At 39.6% G+C, this 14,695-nt stretch overlaps 1 protein-coding gene across 14 annotated transcripts in view; it reads left to right on the top strand.

The window, feature by feature from the left end:
* mtd (TLD domain-containing protein mustard) overlaps positions 1-14,494 on the top strand; it is a 141,439-nt gene extending 126,945 nt beyond the window's left edge. For 13 of the 14 annotated variants that reach the window (XM_089593468.1, XM_089593470.1, XM_014361720.3 and 10 more), the window contains 3 exons: positions 9,108-9,392; positions 9,482-9,651; positions 9,732-14,494. In XM_089593468.1, coding sequence (XP_089449594.1) covers positions 9,108-9,392; positions 9,482-9,651; positions 9,732-9,867 — 591 coding nt within the window. In that variant the 3' untranslated portion in view covers positions 9,868-14,494. Of the gene's footprint in view, positions 1-2,300; positions 2,319-9,107; positions 9,393-9,481; positions 9,652-9,731 lie in introns of those variants that run through there. The other variant, XM_023392150.2, reaches the window with a different exon arrangement.
* Positions 14,495-14,695: the final 201 nt, after the last annotated feature.

Here is a 14,695-nt window from a genome sequence, read left to right on the forward strand (position 1 = left end):
TTGTTCGTTCGCGTACTTTCTACGACGAAAAGGGTGCGATGTACGTCAACGGGCCGATGAATCTCGCATCGGCGCTCATCTGCGCGTTGATAGATCAATAACCATACGAGAGTCTCGTGCGTGTCACAAATGCAATGTCGCGCAGTGGAGATGGAAAATAAAAAATCACTGACCCGCGTTATCTCGACAAATACGCGCGCCGATTTTATCCGCGAGAAGAAACATTGCGCCCGATTAAATTAATACTTTTTGTCTCGCTCGTGCCGAATGAATGATGCGTAAGGTATACAGCCAAATCTCGATGTGGTTGTAAAAATATATTACGTCGTTAGTACGCTGAGTAACAAATAATTGCAAAACCCTCTCGAGTTGTAAGAAAAAACATTTTTCTCGAGACGCCCTTAAGGTTGGCGTGGAAAATTCAATTAGCTCTCGCCCACTTGGCCGAGGTCGGGTTCTCGCGGTTACGAGTGGTACATTTCATATCTACAACACGTTTTTACTCGAGCACTTTTTTTTTTTTTTTTTTTTTTTACAAATTTCACATTATTTCGTGCTCGTCGGAAAATCCCTTCCTGATCCCCTTGAAGCTTTCGAAACGATCTCGCTCGCCTTTACGAACACGGTAATCGTACTCTTCGCTGTTTGCACGACGTGCACCGGAACATTTTTTTTTTTTTTTCCTCTCTTTTTATTTCCACGTGAGACGTGTGTAATCAATGCAAACGCGACCGGATAATATTAATTTATATATTACTCGGTAATTCAATGATGGCCATTATCTCCGGGTAACCGCGTTAAAAATTTTATGGCTTGCGATTGATAGTCGGTGATTTTTTTTAAAGTAGATACGCGTACATTGGAGGTCTCTCGCATACTCGAGATTTCGAATATCACCGGATTCACGTGACTAATCGAGAAAAGCCAATTTGAATATCGACTCGCGGTATCGTCCGATATGAATTAGTATTTAATATTTTTATCGGCGCTCGGGTCGTTTTAATTTTAATACGCGTATAATTTCCAGATATTTCCATATCTAAAATCACGCCGAATTCGATAGAAAAAAATTTTTACAGTTTTTTCACGTCCTTTCATTGCTATAGAAAGTTAAACGAACGTAGGTAGGGGGATATCTTTTCCAAAGACACATCGTTGCGTGCTCGAAAAATTCTTAGCACCGTACTTATGCGATAAAAAAAATTTCGTGATCATTCGTATACGTGCCGAGGGCACGATCTCGCAGGTAGAAGCATAAAGCAACATTCTGAAATATGAAATTGCGAAGAAGCATCATCGCCGATAAAATCACCTGCACCAAACGCAAAACAAAAAAAAATCGGCAATAAACTGAGATCAAGAGGATTTTTTTTTTCTCACTCGCGTGTAAGTAAAGCGCACCGCAGACGAGAAACGATTTGTCTAGTTTTTTTTCCCCCCTTTTTCGTTCCATCAAAGCAGCAGTAATAATAATAATCCAGATTAACGACAACTTGACGTCTTGTTCGCGCGCGCGATGACGATTTTTTTTAATACACATACACGTATATACTTGCAAACGATGGCGCCGTTTCGTTGACGGTATCTTTCTTTCCTCGCTATTTTTACGTACTTACGCGACACGGAATCGCTTGGTTGACAAACGCAGCTCTTTGCCGGTGCCGTTGCGCAAAATCTCAGGGAACGACTCGGTGCCTTATTCTCACCGCGAAACTACTCGAGACCAGTTCCGAGCAGTTTCGCGTGTAAGACGATAGGACATTGGCAAAACAAAAAAAAAAAAAAACCACCAGCGCCTCGGTCGTCATCCCTGCAATTAACAAAGCAACATCGCTCAATTATTTTAATTTCTGTGCACATACGCACACATCCAACGGCGACTGGTATACGTATCGCTACTATTGTAGCGCACCAACATCAGCGACGCGCCATAAATTTAGAGCTCCGCTCCTCTACAAATGACGGTGGGTTCGCGTGATCTTTGTCCCGTGCTGCGCTCGACGCATCTTCCACGAGGTCGCCCGAGTTTCTTGATCTTGAGCGGCGAGTTTATAATAGCCCCGCGCGCGTAAGGCGTTTTTAAACGAACCTGCGTGTGTGCGCGTGAGTTTTTGAAAAGCAGCGGGTGGATAAAACTGGAGGCTTCGGTGCGCCGATCGTTCAGTTTCCCGCGATCGCGAGCGCGCGCTGTGAGCGTACCTACTTGTGGAGATCGGTCGGGCACACGGAGATTTGCCGAATCCCAAAGTGGAGCCATGACGGCTGCTAGCTGCAACACTCTGAAGTACGTGCTCCAGCACTCGTCTCTCGTGCTATCGGTAAATATCGTGTGTACATGTATACATTTAACTGTTTGGGGACGAGGGAGGGTTCATTGGTAAGATATCGGTCCGAGCGATCGGCAAGGACGGCAAAGTGCTCGGAAAAAGTTCCGCGGAGGTCGAAACCGCCGATTTGGGTCCGTATACAGATCGGCCTTCGCCGGGACCATTTTTACCGTATATACACGCGTACAAAGGCACTCTCAGCCTTGGCTTCTAAAATTAAATCGCGCTCCGCAGGCTCGATAATAATCGAAGCCCGTTCGTTTCTTTCTCGGCGCATATCGGTTGATCGTGCCGTGGATTTTCGCGCGTTGCGCAACCGCCGGCGGGGACGTTGACTGCACGCGACGACGCCGGCACACATGCAGAACGACCGATCGATCGTCCCCCCCCCCCAATCCATGCCTATTGAACATTTCTAAGGCTTGCTTCTTCTCTTTTTTTTTTCTTCTATCTCGAGTCACGAAACTCTATACATGTTATAATACATCGGAGATATCGTCGATGAGGATCCAAGTGGAAATTCTCTCGTCGACTCGCCCACTAATCTCGCACTTCCAGGACTTTGGCTCCCTGCGTCCTGAATAATTACCCTGAGCGAACAAAGCGTGCCTCTCTTCGTCTCCTGGGATGGCCATTTTTTTCCAAAACAGCTGGAACTTTTCCCGAACTCGTGTAATTAGGTAGTCGCTCTCTCTCTCTCCAGCTAAGCTCTACTATTGCACTATCTAATGTATTATTGTTTCCATTGTAATTTAAAATTTACTATTGGCTAAATTTTTATAAGGTCATCGTATATTAGGAGTACAATTATTATATTGTAAATTGTTACCAGAATTATATATTTTATATCGTATATTTATGTAAGTTTGCAAATTTATGTTTTTACCATTCGGATCGTTGATCCTTGGCATAAATAAATTTTGATTTGAATCTAAATCTCTCGCAATTGGGTGCGCGGCTGAACGGTCAATGGTCACGCCACGAATTTTCTCAATTTTTACAAGGTACACGTACCGATTAAAACAATTCCGTCGCCCACGGGTTTTATTTTCGTTTCTCGCGTGTCTCCGAACCCTCGCGCGACGCCAGCTAAAAATATAAAAAGTCGTTTTCCATCCTCGTCGCTAAGGCTTCGGTCTTGTTTCCCTCGTCATTGTCCATACCGAGCCTGTTGTAAGTACTCCCCGTGGATCTCCCAAGCGGAAAAAACAACGTGAAAAATTAATCGGCCCGTACACGCTTCCGAGTATTACCACGACTATATTACTACAAACTCTCCCTCGGGAAGCTATAATTTTTTTTTTCTTCTTTCTTTTTCCACTACTCGTGCCGAGATATCCGAGTCTTGTGTTTACGTTCGCTTGGAAAATCGTTTTGATTTTCCGGGACGTTAGTTTAACGCGCGATAAAATATACGATCTTGTTGTTTCGAAGGAGCTCGAGCTTAGGAATAATAATGGTTTCAAGTAGAGGAGGAGGAGGAGGAGGAGGAGGAGAAGTAAATAAACACGCGCATGTATACGTATACATACGCAGATATAAATCCTTTGTTATCCGAGGCTGTAGCGGTGAAAATCAAGCGAAATACAGTATATATATCACTTATCTATGCGAGGCTCGCGTCTTTATCTCGCGTCTGGCAAATAACACGGGGGCCGATTAGCGCGAGGTGTTTGACAACATCGAAATCGCTGCTGCTGTTTTGTTTTGCTCCATGACGCTTATATATATAAATACTGTGTACAGACGATGGTGTCCGGCTCAATTGAAACTTAAGTGTAATTTATGTGCTCGCGGGTTACAGCCAACATGGAGCTTGTATATACACTGCGTGCTTAACAATTTTTTGCTTTTAAACATCACAGGGTATTTATTTCTCTCGTTTTACAGAAACATTACTTGGTATGGTAAAATTTTGTACTTGCCTCGTCTTTGACAGAGTATTGTTGATTTTTTAAATTTGTTTCTTGAAGATTGACTAAAGTAGACCATACATGCAGTGTATAACTGGCGCACTTTGGCACACGAATCACGTGCTCAGTTGGCTGTCGCATTACGTTATGCGCATCTCTCCATTTCTCGCTTGATGATCGAAGTCACGCACACGCAGTGTTCCAACAGCTCTTGAACGTGTAATATTCACCTTGCGGTACTATATTCATATATATATGTATGTATAGGTGCAACATCGCGAATCTGCACCGCGTAAGCGGAGAAGGGACGGTCGGAATTTTCGCGCGCGGGGCTTATTTTAACGAAGGACGTAATATGGTCGAGAGCGCGGCGAAGGCTGCGCCGATTATCGGATTTCCGATGTTACACACGACTCGAGTTGGTTGAGTTTTCCGACGATCGCTAACGAATTTCATTCATCTCCGTTTCATGTATTATTGGATGCACGACCAAACGAACAATTTGATCACTGCAAGGCTCGGTGAATTGCTATATAAGCGCGAGAAAGCTGCAACGTGCGAGTATAATCTCGGAAATAAGTTAGTGCATAAATGTACAAGATTTCTGCTGTCCCACGTATCTATAGCATGTATATAAGACCCAATGTGTCGAGTGCACGTGACTTTCGCTCGAGCTCATTTCGTGTGTTCACGTGCCCAAGGGCGACACTATACAGTGACATTTAGATGGACGCGTGTTATCGATTGATGAACAATTCCGTCGAAGCAGTGCATCATATCTCCGATCGAGAAAAAGTAAAATGTATAACAACAAGCTCCCGAGTATTTTTAATCGTCGCGACTTTGACGGACGTGCAGAGAGATCATCGCGTCGTCTCGTGTTCTGTACGTGTCGAAAATATATATAAACCGTCCATTTGGCGCTTATGTACATTGCGAGAGATAACGATTTTTTTTTTTTTTTACGATGAATCGTAGACTCGAAAAACTAATGTATATACAGTGAGGAAAAACAAAAAAGTACAATCGTTAAATAAACGCGTTTGCTGGTCATGTATATATTATACACTCGCCGATAATCCCCAGATTTGGATCTGCTGGCTTTAAATACATGACAAAAAGCTCGTCCGATTAATCGGCGTCGCCGCTTAACCGACCGTCCGCCAGAGATTTTTGCGCAGATCTAAAGCACGTATACAAAACAAGTCGACTATAGACCCAAAAAACCGGCACCTGTCTCGCTTTGCTTCTCTCTCGTCGTCACGTGCGCCTCTAAAGATGTTTGCGGAAGTATGCATTACACGGAGTCCCGGTGTGTATTTTTATACCGACAAAAATTGTTTTTTTTTTTTTTTTTTTTCATTATACGCACACTCGATTTTCTCATACCGAGCGTTGCGCGCACACGTCCACATAATATAACCATCAGTGGCGTTAGATAAGACGCGCGCAATATTTTGTTTTGGTTCTCGTTGCGTAAATCGCGTCGCGAATAACAAGCTCCGGTGTGTATAAAAGTCGACTCGAAATAGTTGAGTAAATATACATATACAGCGTTTTATATATGATGCACTTGGTTTGTTGGCGCGATCTCCACGTTTTGGCCTCTCTCGTCTGCTGCAACTATTATTAAACTGCACGGCCAAACTGTTTGTCTTTTGATTATTTTTGAAGTGCAACGCGAAAGCTCCTTCGGTACCTGCACTTGTTGGTTTAAAAAAAAAAAAAAGAAAGAAAGAAAAGAAAAATTAATTCGATCATCTAAAAATAGAACCTCGTTGCACTCTCGTGCCCAAGTCGAACCTCGACCTCCTTTTTATTACGGCGCTAATTACCTAACGCAAAAAATCTCTTCCTCGTACCAGACGCACCGGAAAAACTGACCGGCGCGGTGCGGTGGAGTAGAAAAAGAAAAAAAAAAAAAACAACAACCAAACCAACACAAACCTGCAGCAATTAATCAGTGCATCTCGCGTAATCGGCATTGAGGCGCGCGCTCGGGTGCATCAGGGCCGCGGTACGGCCATGCGGCCTCGACGCTCTTTCGTTGTAGCCTCTCCGAATTATCTACAAGTACACGCTCGATCATAAAAGTATATTTAATTGTTAATTTTGATTTTTTTGATTTTTTTTATTTATTTATTTTTTTTTTCTATTTTGTACAGCAAGTAGCGGTAAAATGACGTGTTTTGAGTAAATAATGTACACAACGTAGCCAGTCATCAGCGACGTGACGTCTTGGAAGACAGACGGGGGGGAGGAGAGGAAAAACAATCTATAGCCAGAAAACGAGAGTCATCCCAAAGTTGTGTTTGTATATATACAAGCGTGCCTCTGCTTTCCTTCGTTTCACTAGTCCCGAATCGGCCGGTTTTTCGCTGAAGCGCCCAACACACAAAGTTATTTGCATAAATATATATATATATATCATCTCGGAGTGAATCCATTGAGTCGCGATACTTTCGGTCGCGCGTCATTGATAATCTCCTACCGTAATTGTGAGATGAACTGCGCTACGAAGAAAGTTTTTCGTTTCCCTTTTTCACGAGAAACACGACAAACGTCAAGTCCACGAAAAACATCTTGGCACGGGTATCTTGTAAACTTGCATAATGTGTACATATAATTGAGAAAAATGAATAAAACACATTTTCATCGAATTGGAAAAATTGGCTAATCTTTTCCGGAACTGCTGCAAAGTATACACACGTCTCGCTTATCTCTCACGTTGGCAAATGGTTTTTTTTTTGGAATAGCTCCTATACACTATGAGGGAAGAAATATTATGCGTAACCCTTGTGCCCTTGGTAAAATATATCTGCTCGTAAATCGTGTGCGCGCGCACGAAGGGCTCACGAGATGCAAAAGACATAGGTACATCCCAGGGGGGGGGGGTGCTCATGCACTGTACTTATAACGCCGATGGTCACACTCGTAATTGCATGGTAGTACATAGGAGCAAGCCTGATGCATCGGTAGCGAAATAAACAAACCCAAGAGGGTCCTTTGCGTGACGCCCTAAAATCGACGCCGAGCGAGAATTCCGATCCGTCTCGCCCCCTTTTTCCACGTGGTGTTGTTTTCTCTCCTGTTGACCGATCCCCTCGATCTCGGGAACTCCCAAATATTAATACCGTTCGCTTCCCCACCAAGAATTTTCCTTTCTTTTTGTTTCATGCCATGGTGGTATGGTGGGACGCAGCTGCAGCCTCGTTTTTAAATGCGCAGTACCTATATATATGATACGGGGAGAGCATGTGGGGGAGACCGAGAGAGGAAGCAAAACACGAGGATTGTTTACGTTTTTTTCTGGCTGCTACGCGTATACCTGTTTATATGCGGGACGCAGAAGAAGAAGAAGCTATTTTTAGACGCAGGACTCACCTGTCCACTATTTTTTTTTTTTTTCCTCTCTTTTCTGTATACTTATACACGCGCAGAGTCGACGATAGAGCGTTTAAGTACGTTTTATGACGTTTCAAACACCACACTCTTTTTTTTCCAGACGTCAAAAAAAAATTACAATAAACGCTTGCTTGTTTTTTTTTTTTTTTTTTTTTTTTTTTTTTTTTTTTTTTTTTTTTTTCATCTCGCTCTTGTCGATCTTTCGCGCGCGGGGAAAACATGGGTGTATAATAATCGGACACTTAATTTTCCTCTCTTCGTTGAGTGCTGGGAAACTAGATAATTATTTTTTATTTTTTTTCAATCTGTATACATCTGCTAGGTTCTCCTATTACGCCCATATCACGTGTTAACCACGTGCGTAGTCGGTAAATGTTAGCGATTTCCATGACAATTGTTGTCAAAAATCACGTTCTCATCAAAGCAGCTAACTGCACTACCTGTTATTATCGTATTTTTTTTTTTTTTTTTTTTTTTATGTTTAGAAAAACACTTGGTGTCTTAGCACACAACGTTGTTCATTTATACTTATGAGAAATATTAAGTGTACTGCTGTCTATAAATATTACTCGTTACCTACACACATGTCTGACAATATTGCTACACTTTTATATGTTGTAGTACAAAAGACAATGTATACGTATACAATAATAACACAAGCAACACTGGATATGCGTAGTGTTTTATTATTACTATTGTAATTTTTTTTTTTTAATATGTTTACACTATGTATGATTATTATTAATTTATTACTATGTTACTATCATCCTCTTTAGCTGTGCCTCTGTTATAGTTTTAGAGATTAGTTATAGCTGCCATTTAGAAAACTTGGAAAAAAAAAATATTGTCACTTTTAGCAACCCCAAGTAGTTGACACCAAAAAACGAGCAATGTTTAATGAACCTCTAGATATTATTAGATGTATCTAAACGTGTACGTGACGAAATCCAAGGGAAATAAATTTTTTCTTTCATCATCCAGTGAATGCACGACACTTTTTCTCCATACGAAAATCCTTCAATTTCCCGTGTAGATTTCGTCACGAGCACACGCCTTGAGAAATGACTCATCGAGATGTGGGAGAGATAAACCTTACCGAGAAACTGTTGTGAGCTGTTCGAATAAAACAAGATATGCAGGTAATTATAACGAGCTCGAAGATATTTTGGACGAAAATACTACTTTTATCGATTCGAGATTAACGAATATCACTTTTAAGTTGAAAAAAAAAAAGTTTGAGATTTCGGTTCAAGTTACTATCTGTTCGGTGAATCAATACAGTTTTAATGAGTTAACACCTCGTATCAATTGGTTCAAGGCCACCCTAAAAATCTCGACGAGTCGTAATCATTCGATGGTCAACATAATGACTATAAAAAAAAAAAAAAAAAAAAAAAACATACACCCTATTGTAGCCGAGGGAAAAAAAGACTAACTTGGGGGAAAAAATCGTTTATTCCAGGTACTGTCTATGAGCGAGGAGCTGAGGCGAGCGCTTTACCACAACAACAGCGCGGTATCGCTGGATTCGGAGATCATAGTGCCGGATCTGGTAGGCGCGACTGAGATACTGAGCGACGAGCACAGGGAACAGCTCTGCCGGCACCTACCGGCGAGGGCCGAGGGTTACCTGTGGACCCTCGTCTTCAGCACCAGCCAGAACGGCTTCAGTCTCAACAGCATGTACAGGAAAATGAGCAAAGTCGAGAGCCCCATTCTCCTCGTCATCGAGGATACAGAGGGCAACGTGAGTTTTTTTTCGCCTCCCCTCCCCCCCCCCTTTTTTTTTGTTTGAAATTTACAAAATTGATAAATTTTAATTCGTAATGTTTGCAGGTTTTTGGAGCCCTGACCTCGTGTTCGCTGCGCGTCAGTGACCACTTCTACGGCACGGGGGAGTCGCTACTCTTTAGGTTCACGCCGAGGTTCCAAGCCTTCAACTGGACCGGCGACAACCTCTACTTTATCAAAGGCAACAACGAGAGCCTCGCCATCGGAGCCGGAGAGTAAGTCTAATTTCTGAAAGAGACAAGGCGGGTATTTTTCTCCGGTATGGCTAACATCCTTGTTTTGTCTTGAAAAACAGTGGCAAGTTCGGACTGTGGCTAGACGGTGACCTTTACCAGGGTAGAACCCAGTCGTGCAGTACCTACGGCAACGAGCCACTGGCGCCGCACGAGGACTTTGTGGTCAAGACGCTCGAGTGCTGGGCGTTCATATAGGACACGGCCCCCTTCCAGCAGGTCGTAGCTCTCGCTTCGTCCCCGCTGTCGAAAACGTCAAGTCCGACGCCGCCGTCGTCGGCAACCCTGATGCAGACCCAGTCAAGTCTCACCTGAATCGTTGGACCTCCATGTTAAGCCTCGGGAGGGGACCGTTGTTGTTGTCACGCGCGCCGCGCTCGCTCTCCACCTGTTGAATACACATACATGGAATCACACAGCGCACCCTGGATAAGGGCTTTTTGGAGCGCCTGGTGATTTTGTCGCTGGTGCAGAGAGAGAGCGAGACGCGTGCGTGCGATACAATAGGCTTCAACAATATGTTATACACTGTCTGTCTCGGAGGCACGTGTCTGCAGATGATGATGATGATGATGACACAACTCCCTCCCTTTCCAAATCTACACTGTATTGTTGTCATGTTGCGTCAAAAACGAAAGCCATTATTATTGATTATTTTTGTGTGTACAAACTTTTTACTCGTCTCGTTTGTATTATTGTTGCGCAAAGGATGTTGTTACGAGGTCCGCGGGATACAATTATTCTTGTTATGCACACGTGATGATACATCTTACACGAGGCGCACGATTATTTTTTAACGATTGACGGACGATGAAAGAGTTGATACAAAGCGACGATTTTAGAAGAAGGACAAACAAACGAAAAGAAGGACATAAAATTACAACTTTACACCGATGATACTCTTTAATCAAACGCCTCGACTAATAGACTTTTTAATTATTTTTTTGATTTATAATCATTGTTGATTCCTCAATTTTTTTTTGTAATTTAGGATATTTATTATTATTACTATAATTATTGTCATTATTATTTTATATATACATATGTATCTTGTAATTGCGAAAGATGAAATGAAAAAAAATGAAATGGTTTGGATGCTCTTCGAGGTGAGGATAAGCACATTGATGGAAATTAAAACAAGAACTTATCTGATGAAATTGCTCACCCGGAGACGGCTATTGTTTTATACTTAAATACAGTTGTTGTTTTTACACTGCAATCAATGAGCGCGAAAGAGACGTGGGTTTTAATGAGCCGAATGTTATAATGTTTGAGAACTCGAGCGTGAATACAGTACAATGAATGAATTTTTATGGAATTAAGTTTTTGAAAAGTCAAAGAGTTGGACGATGATAGATTAAGTTGGCCCGAGTTTATTTTTGCTCAGCGCGCTATTAAGAGAAATAAAATTAAATGCAAAACTAACCGTTTGTTAATGTGTAGATATGTAGATAGTAAATGTAAATATATACATAATAATAATATTGAGCGCTATGCATATGTGGACGAAAAAAAAAAATATACATTGTTTACAATTATAAAGTACTAAAATACATTGAAACAACATTGTTTGAGCATTTGATCAGTGTTTTAGGATCTGAGAAATAAAATGTAAAAAACGAGTTAATCTTATGATTTTCATTTTATCATTTTCGACGACAGACAATTTTATCATTCACCTTAAACACACTCAGAACATTTGATGTTACGTTTAGTCGCATGAGAATTACACAAGTATATTATTCTACTCCAACACAAGTTCACGAGTGGCCATTTTTGTTTCAACCTCGGAATCACAAGACAGAGAAAAAAGAAAACATTTAACATATGCTCCCTTGTGATTAATGATATATAAACCTGTGAAGTAAGATATTGCTGTCAAATATATGTTTTCTTTTTTTTTAAAAAAAAACAATAAAGAGTACGTTAATGAAAATTCATGCAAGCGCATTAAAAAAAAAAAAAAAAAAAAAAAAAACAATTACCTGTTACATTGATCCGTTGAAAAATAAAAAACATATCCTCGCTACGATGAAATTTATAATTTCAGTGCGAGTAGCTTTTTTTTAACTAAAAACTGTTGAATCCCGAAGACTCTGTGAACGAGTTTGAGCGATACCTAGATTTTTTCGAAGTGATTTTTCTAAACGCGCTAAAAAGATCAACACAGTTTTCAATATTAAGAAAAATCCTTAGTAACGTGTTTTAGCTTGGCGTATTGTTATACAGCTAGTTAAAAAACGCGCTTTGATCGTGGGGTAAGAAATCAGAAAAAGGTGTGTCAAATAGTTCACGTAGTAATTACATTAAGCGTTGATCTAATAGAAGCGAGTAACACTGCTTAGGTGACCTAATTGTTATACGTATATATACATATATATAAACACAGACTGCTACCCCGCTTTTGTCGAGCTATAAGCTGCTTTTAAAACAGACACACTTTACTTTTTGAGAAAAATAAAGGATGAGATTTCGTGACGTGTGTATTAATTATCAAAGACTATAGGTATATATACACATGAAATAAGTGATTTCGTATTTTTCGAGGGACAAGTGGTGTTTATAAGCAAAGAGTTAGAAAATCCTTTATTAGCGTATAGCGCGAGTCAATGTGAAAGATGCAACGTTTTTCAGCGAGAGAAAAAAAAACATTGGGAGCACGCGTATATAGCCGTGCCACTGCAAGCTATAGATGATCATGAAACTGAAGACAAAAATATTTAACTGCCTATACTTAGACCGTAGATTTATCTAATGTTAATGAAACTTGATAAAGCTCGAACAATAAATTGAATTTTAAAAAAGAAAAGAAAAAAATGACAGTCCCGAGGGAAGATTTGGATATTACAAAAAAAAGGAAAAAATTCATCGGACAACGATTGGTGTTTTTGATCAATGTAATCATGTTAATGTTCGATGTTACCGAGGTGCTAGCTGAAAAGTCGGAAAAAAAAGAATACGGAAGGGTAATTAAACAATTTAGGGGCTAGATTTATAAATTGAAATAATCAAGAAACGATTAGTCTTTAATTTAGAAAAATCGAACGAACGCAGTGGTGACGTCAATGTTATTTAACTACGTAGGTAAATACGATGACACTACATTGTTGCTACACGATACGGGCCATATTACGTCTCATTCGTATGTACGTAACACGTTAAAAGTAATCCTAATGATACTCCTTGATATATATACATATATTTGATTCTTAATTCGAAGTCAATTTTACTTGGTTTTATATATTCGGGTACGACGAGATGAATTTTACGAGCTTAGGAGTAGGTAATTGTGATTTCTATGATTTACGAGAAAAGTAAAATAGATGGGCGAAGGGAGATTTTTAGCAAACGATGTAAATATGATTCTTGATGAAAATAAAGCAAAAAAAAAAAAAAAAAAAATTATTTCCGACGGAGTAGTTCGAGCCCGCAATCGTTAAATCGCAGCGAACCTCTCGTACATTGTCAATTAGTTCAGACTGACTTCAGGGATTGAACAAGCATAAAAAAAATGTTTAAAAAAAATAATAATAAATAAAAAACAAAACAGAGACACACTCGGTGTTATTCGGTGTTTATAGATCTATGATATAATCGTGTCGTATTGTGTCGTCGTTCTTATCCGACGGTACTACGTAGTGAAAAAAACAACTATTATTCGAGACATTATTTTGTCATTATTTTTATTACGAAGCGTATAAAAAAAGTGCCGTTTCTTTTTTTAAGTGTAAAAATATATAATTCAACCTAGTATCGTTTGGCCGCAGAATTTTATTGGTTTTAACTTCCGAACAATAAACATATATCCATGTATATTTGAACGAACAAAATATAGACGAGATCTTGCTAACTGTAGTTCCTTGCAAATATATATATACATAAACGTACTGTGTATATTATTAGTATTGTATACGTAACATATATAGACAATTAACAATATACTAAAATGTGTCGAAACAATAGGTCAGGTAATATACAATATTATACATACCTATTTGCGATTTTTAACTTTTCGGGTGGTAGTGTTGAAAAACTGGAGTGCGCTGTTTTGAAAACAAGGTATTTATAGTTTACAGGTGATCGACGACGTGTGTACGAGTATCCTCGTAGTTTATACAATTTCGGATTTTCAATGACACCTCAGACAACATAAGTACACAAGGGACGATATTAATTTATCATTTTCGTGCGTATAATATATAGGTGTACAGTGGTTAATTGACATTTTATTGATACGTACAGAATAATAGTGAACACGTATAATTTATCGTTTTGTTTTTTAATCGAAATTCTTGACTGACTACTCGAATGTATTTCAAATTGTTTTCTCCTCGCAGTGCTGGAAAAAAAAAAAACTATGCAGTTATCAAAGAGCTATAGAGAGAGAGGAAAAAAAAACATAAGAGAGTGAGGAAAGTGGTACTTTTAGGCGACAGAGAAAAATCGTTTATATCTCTCTGTGTGCAAAAGTGTCACTTTCATCAACTCCCATCCAAACAAACACGCCAGGAGATAAGCTTCTCTGGACCAATTATAAGAATTTTACACTTCTATAAAAAAAAAACAAAAAAAAATAATACGACATACAAGCTAACAGCTCCACTTTGACTAAAAGTTTTCCCAAAAAAGAAACTTTAAAAAAAAAAAAGAAATCGTAGAAAACGCCACTTGCGTGATTAAAAAAAATATATATATATATGCTTATATATCTAATATATATAAAATCAATCTACCTCTGGACCTCAAATGCTTGTACACACGCGCTTTGTCATTGTAGAGATGAACTTGAAAAAAAAAAAAAAAAAAAAAAAAAAAAAAAATTAAATATGCAAACGTGTCGCATTGACAAAAAAGTAATGGAGCAAAAATTTACCTGACGTGTAAGTTGTTAGAATATCGTTTAGAGCATATGTGCGTTACATGTTACACACCAAAAACTGCGTATTGTTGTTTATCAAAGCTTGTAATTGGAATCGGGAGCGTTGCGGCAAGAAAAATACGTGTAGTATGTAAGTACAGCGGGACA

Source organism: Copidosoma floridanum, unplaced genomic scaffold (genome assembly GCF_036245765.1).
Source record: "Copidosoma floridanum isolate Cflo_tuat_1 unplaced genomic scaffold, Cflo_Japanese_pri ptg000019l, whole genome shotgun sequence".
NCBI classification, from domain to species: Eukaryota; Metazoa; Arthropoda; class Insecta; order Hymenoptera; family Encyrtidae; genus Copidosoma; species Copidosoma floridanum.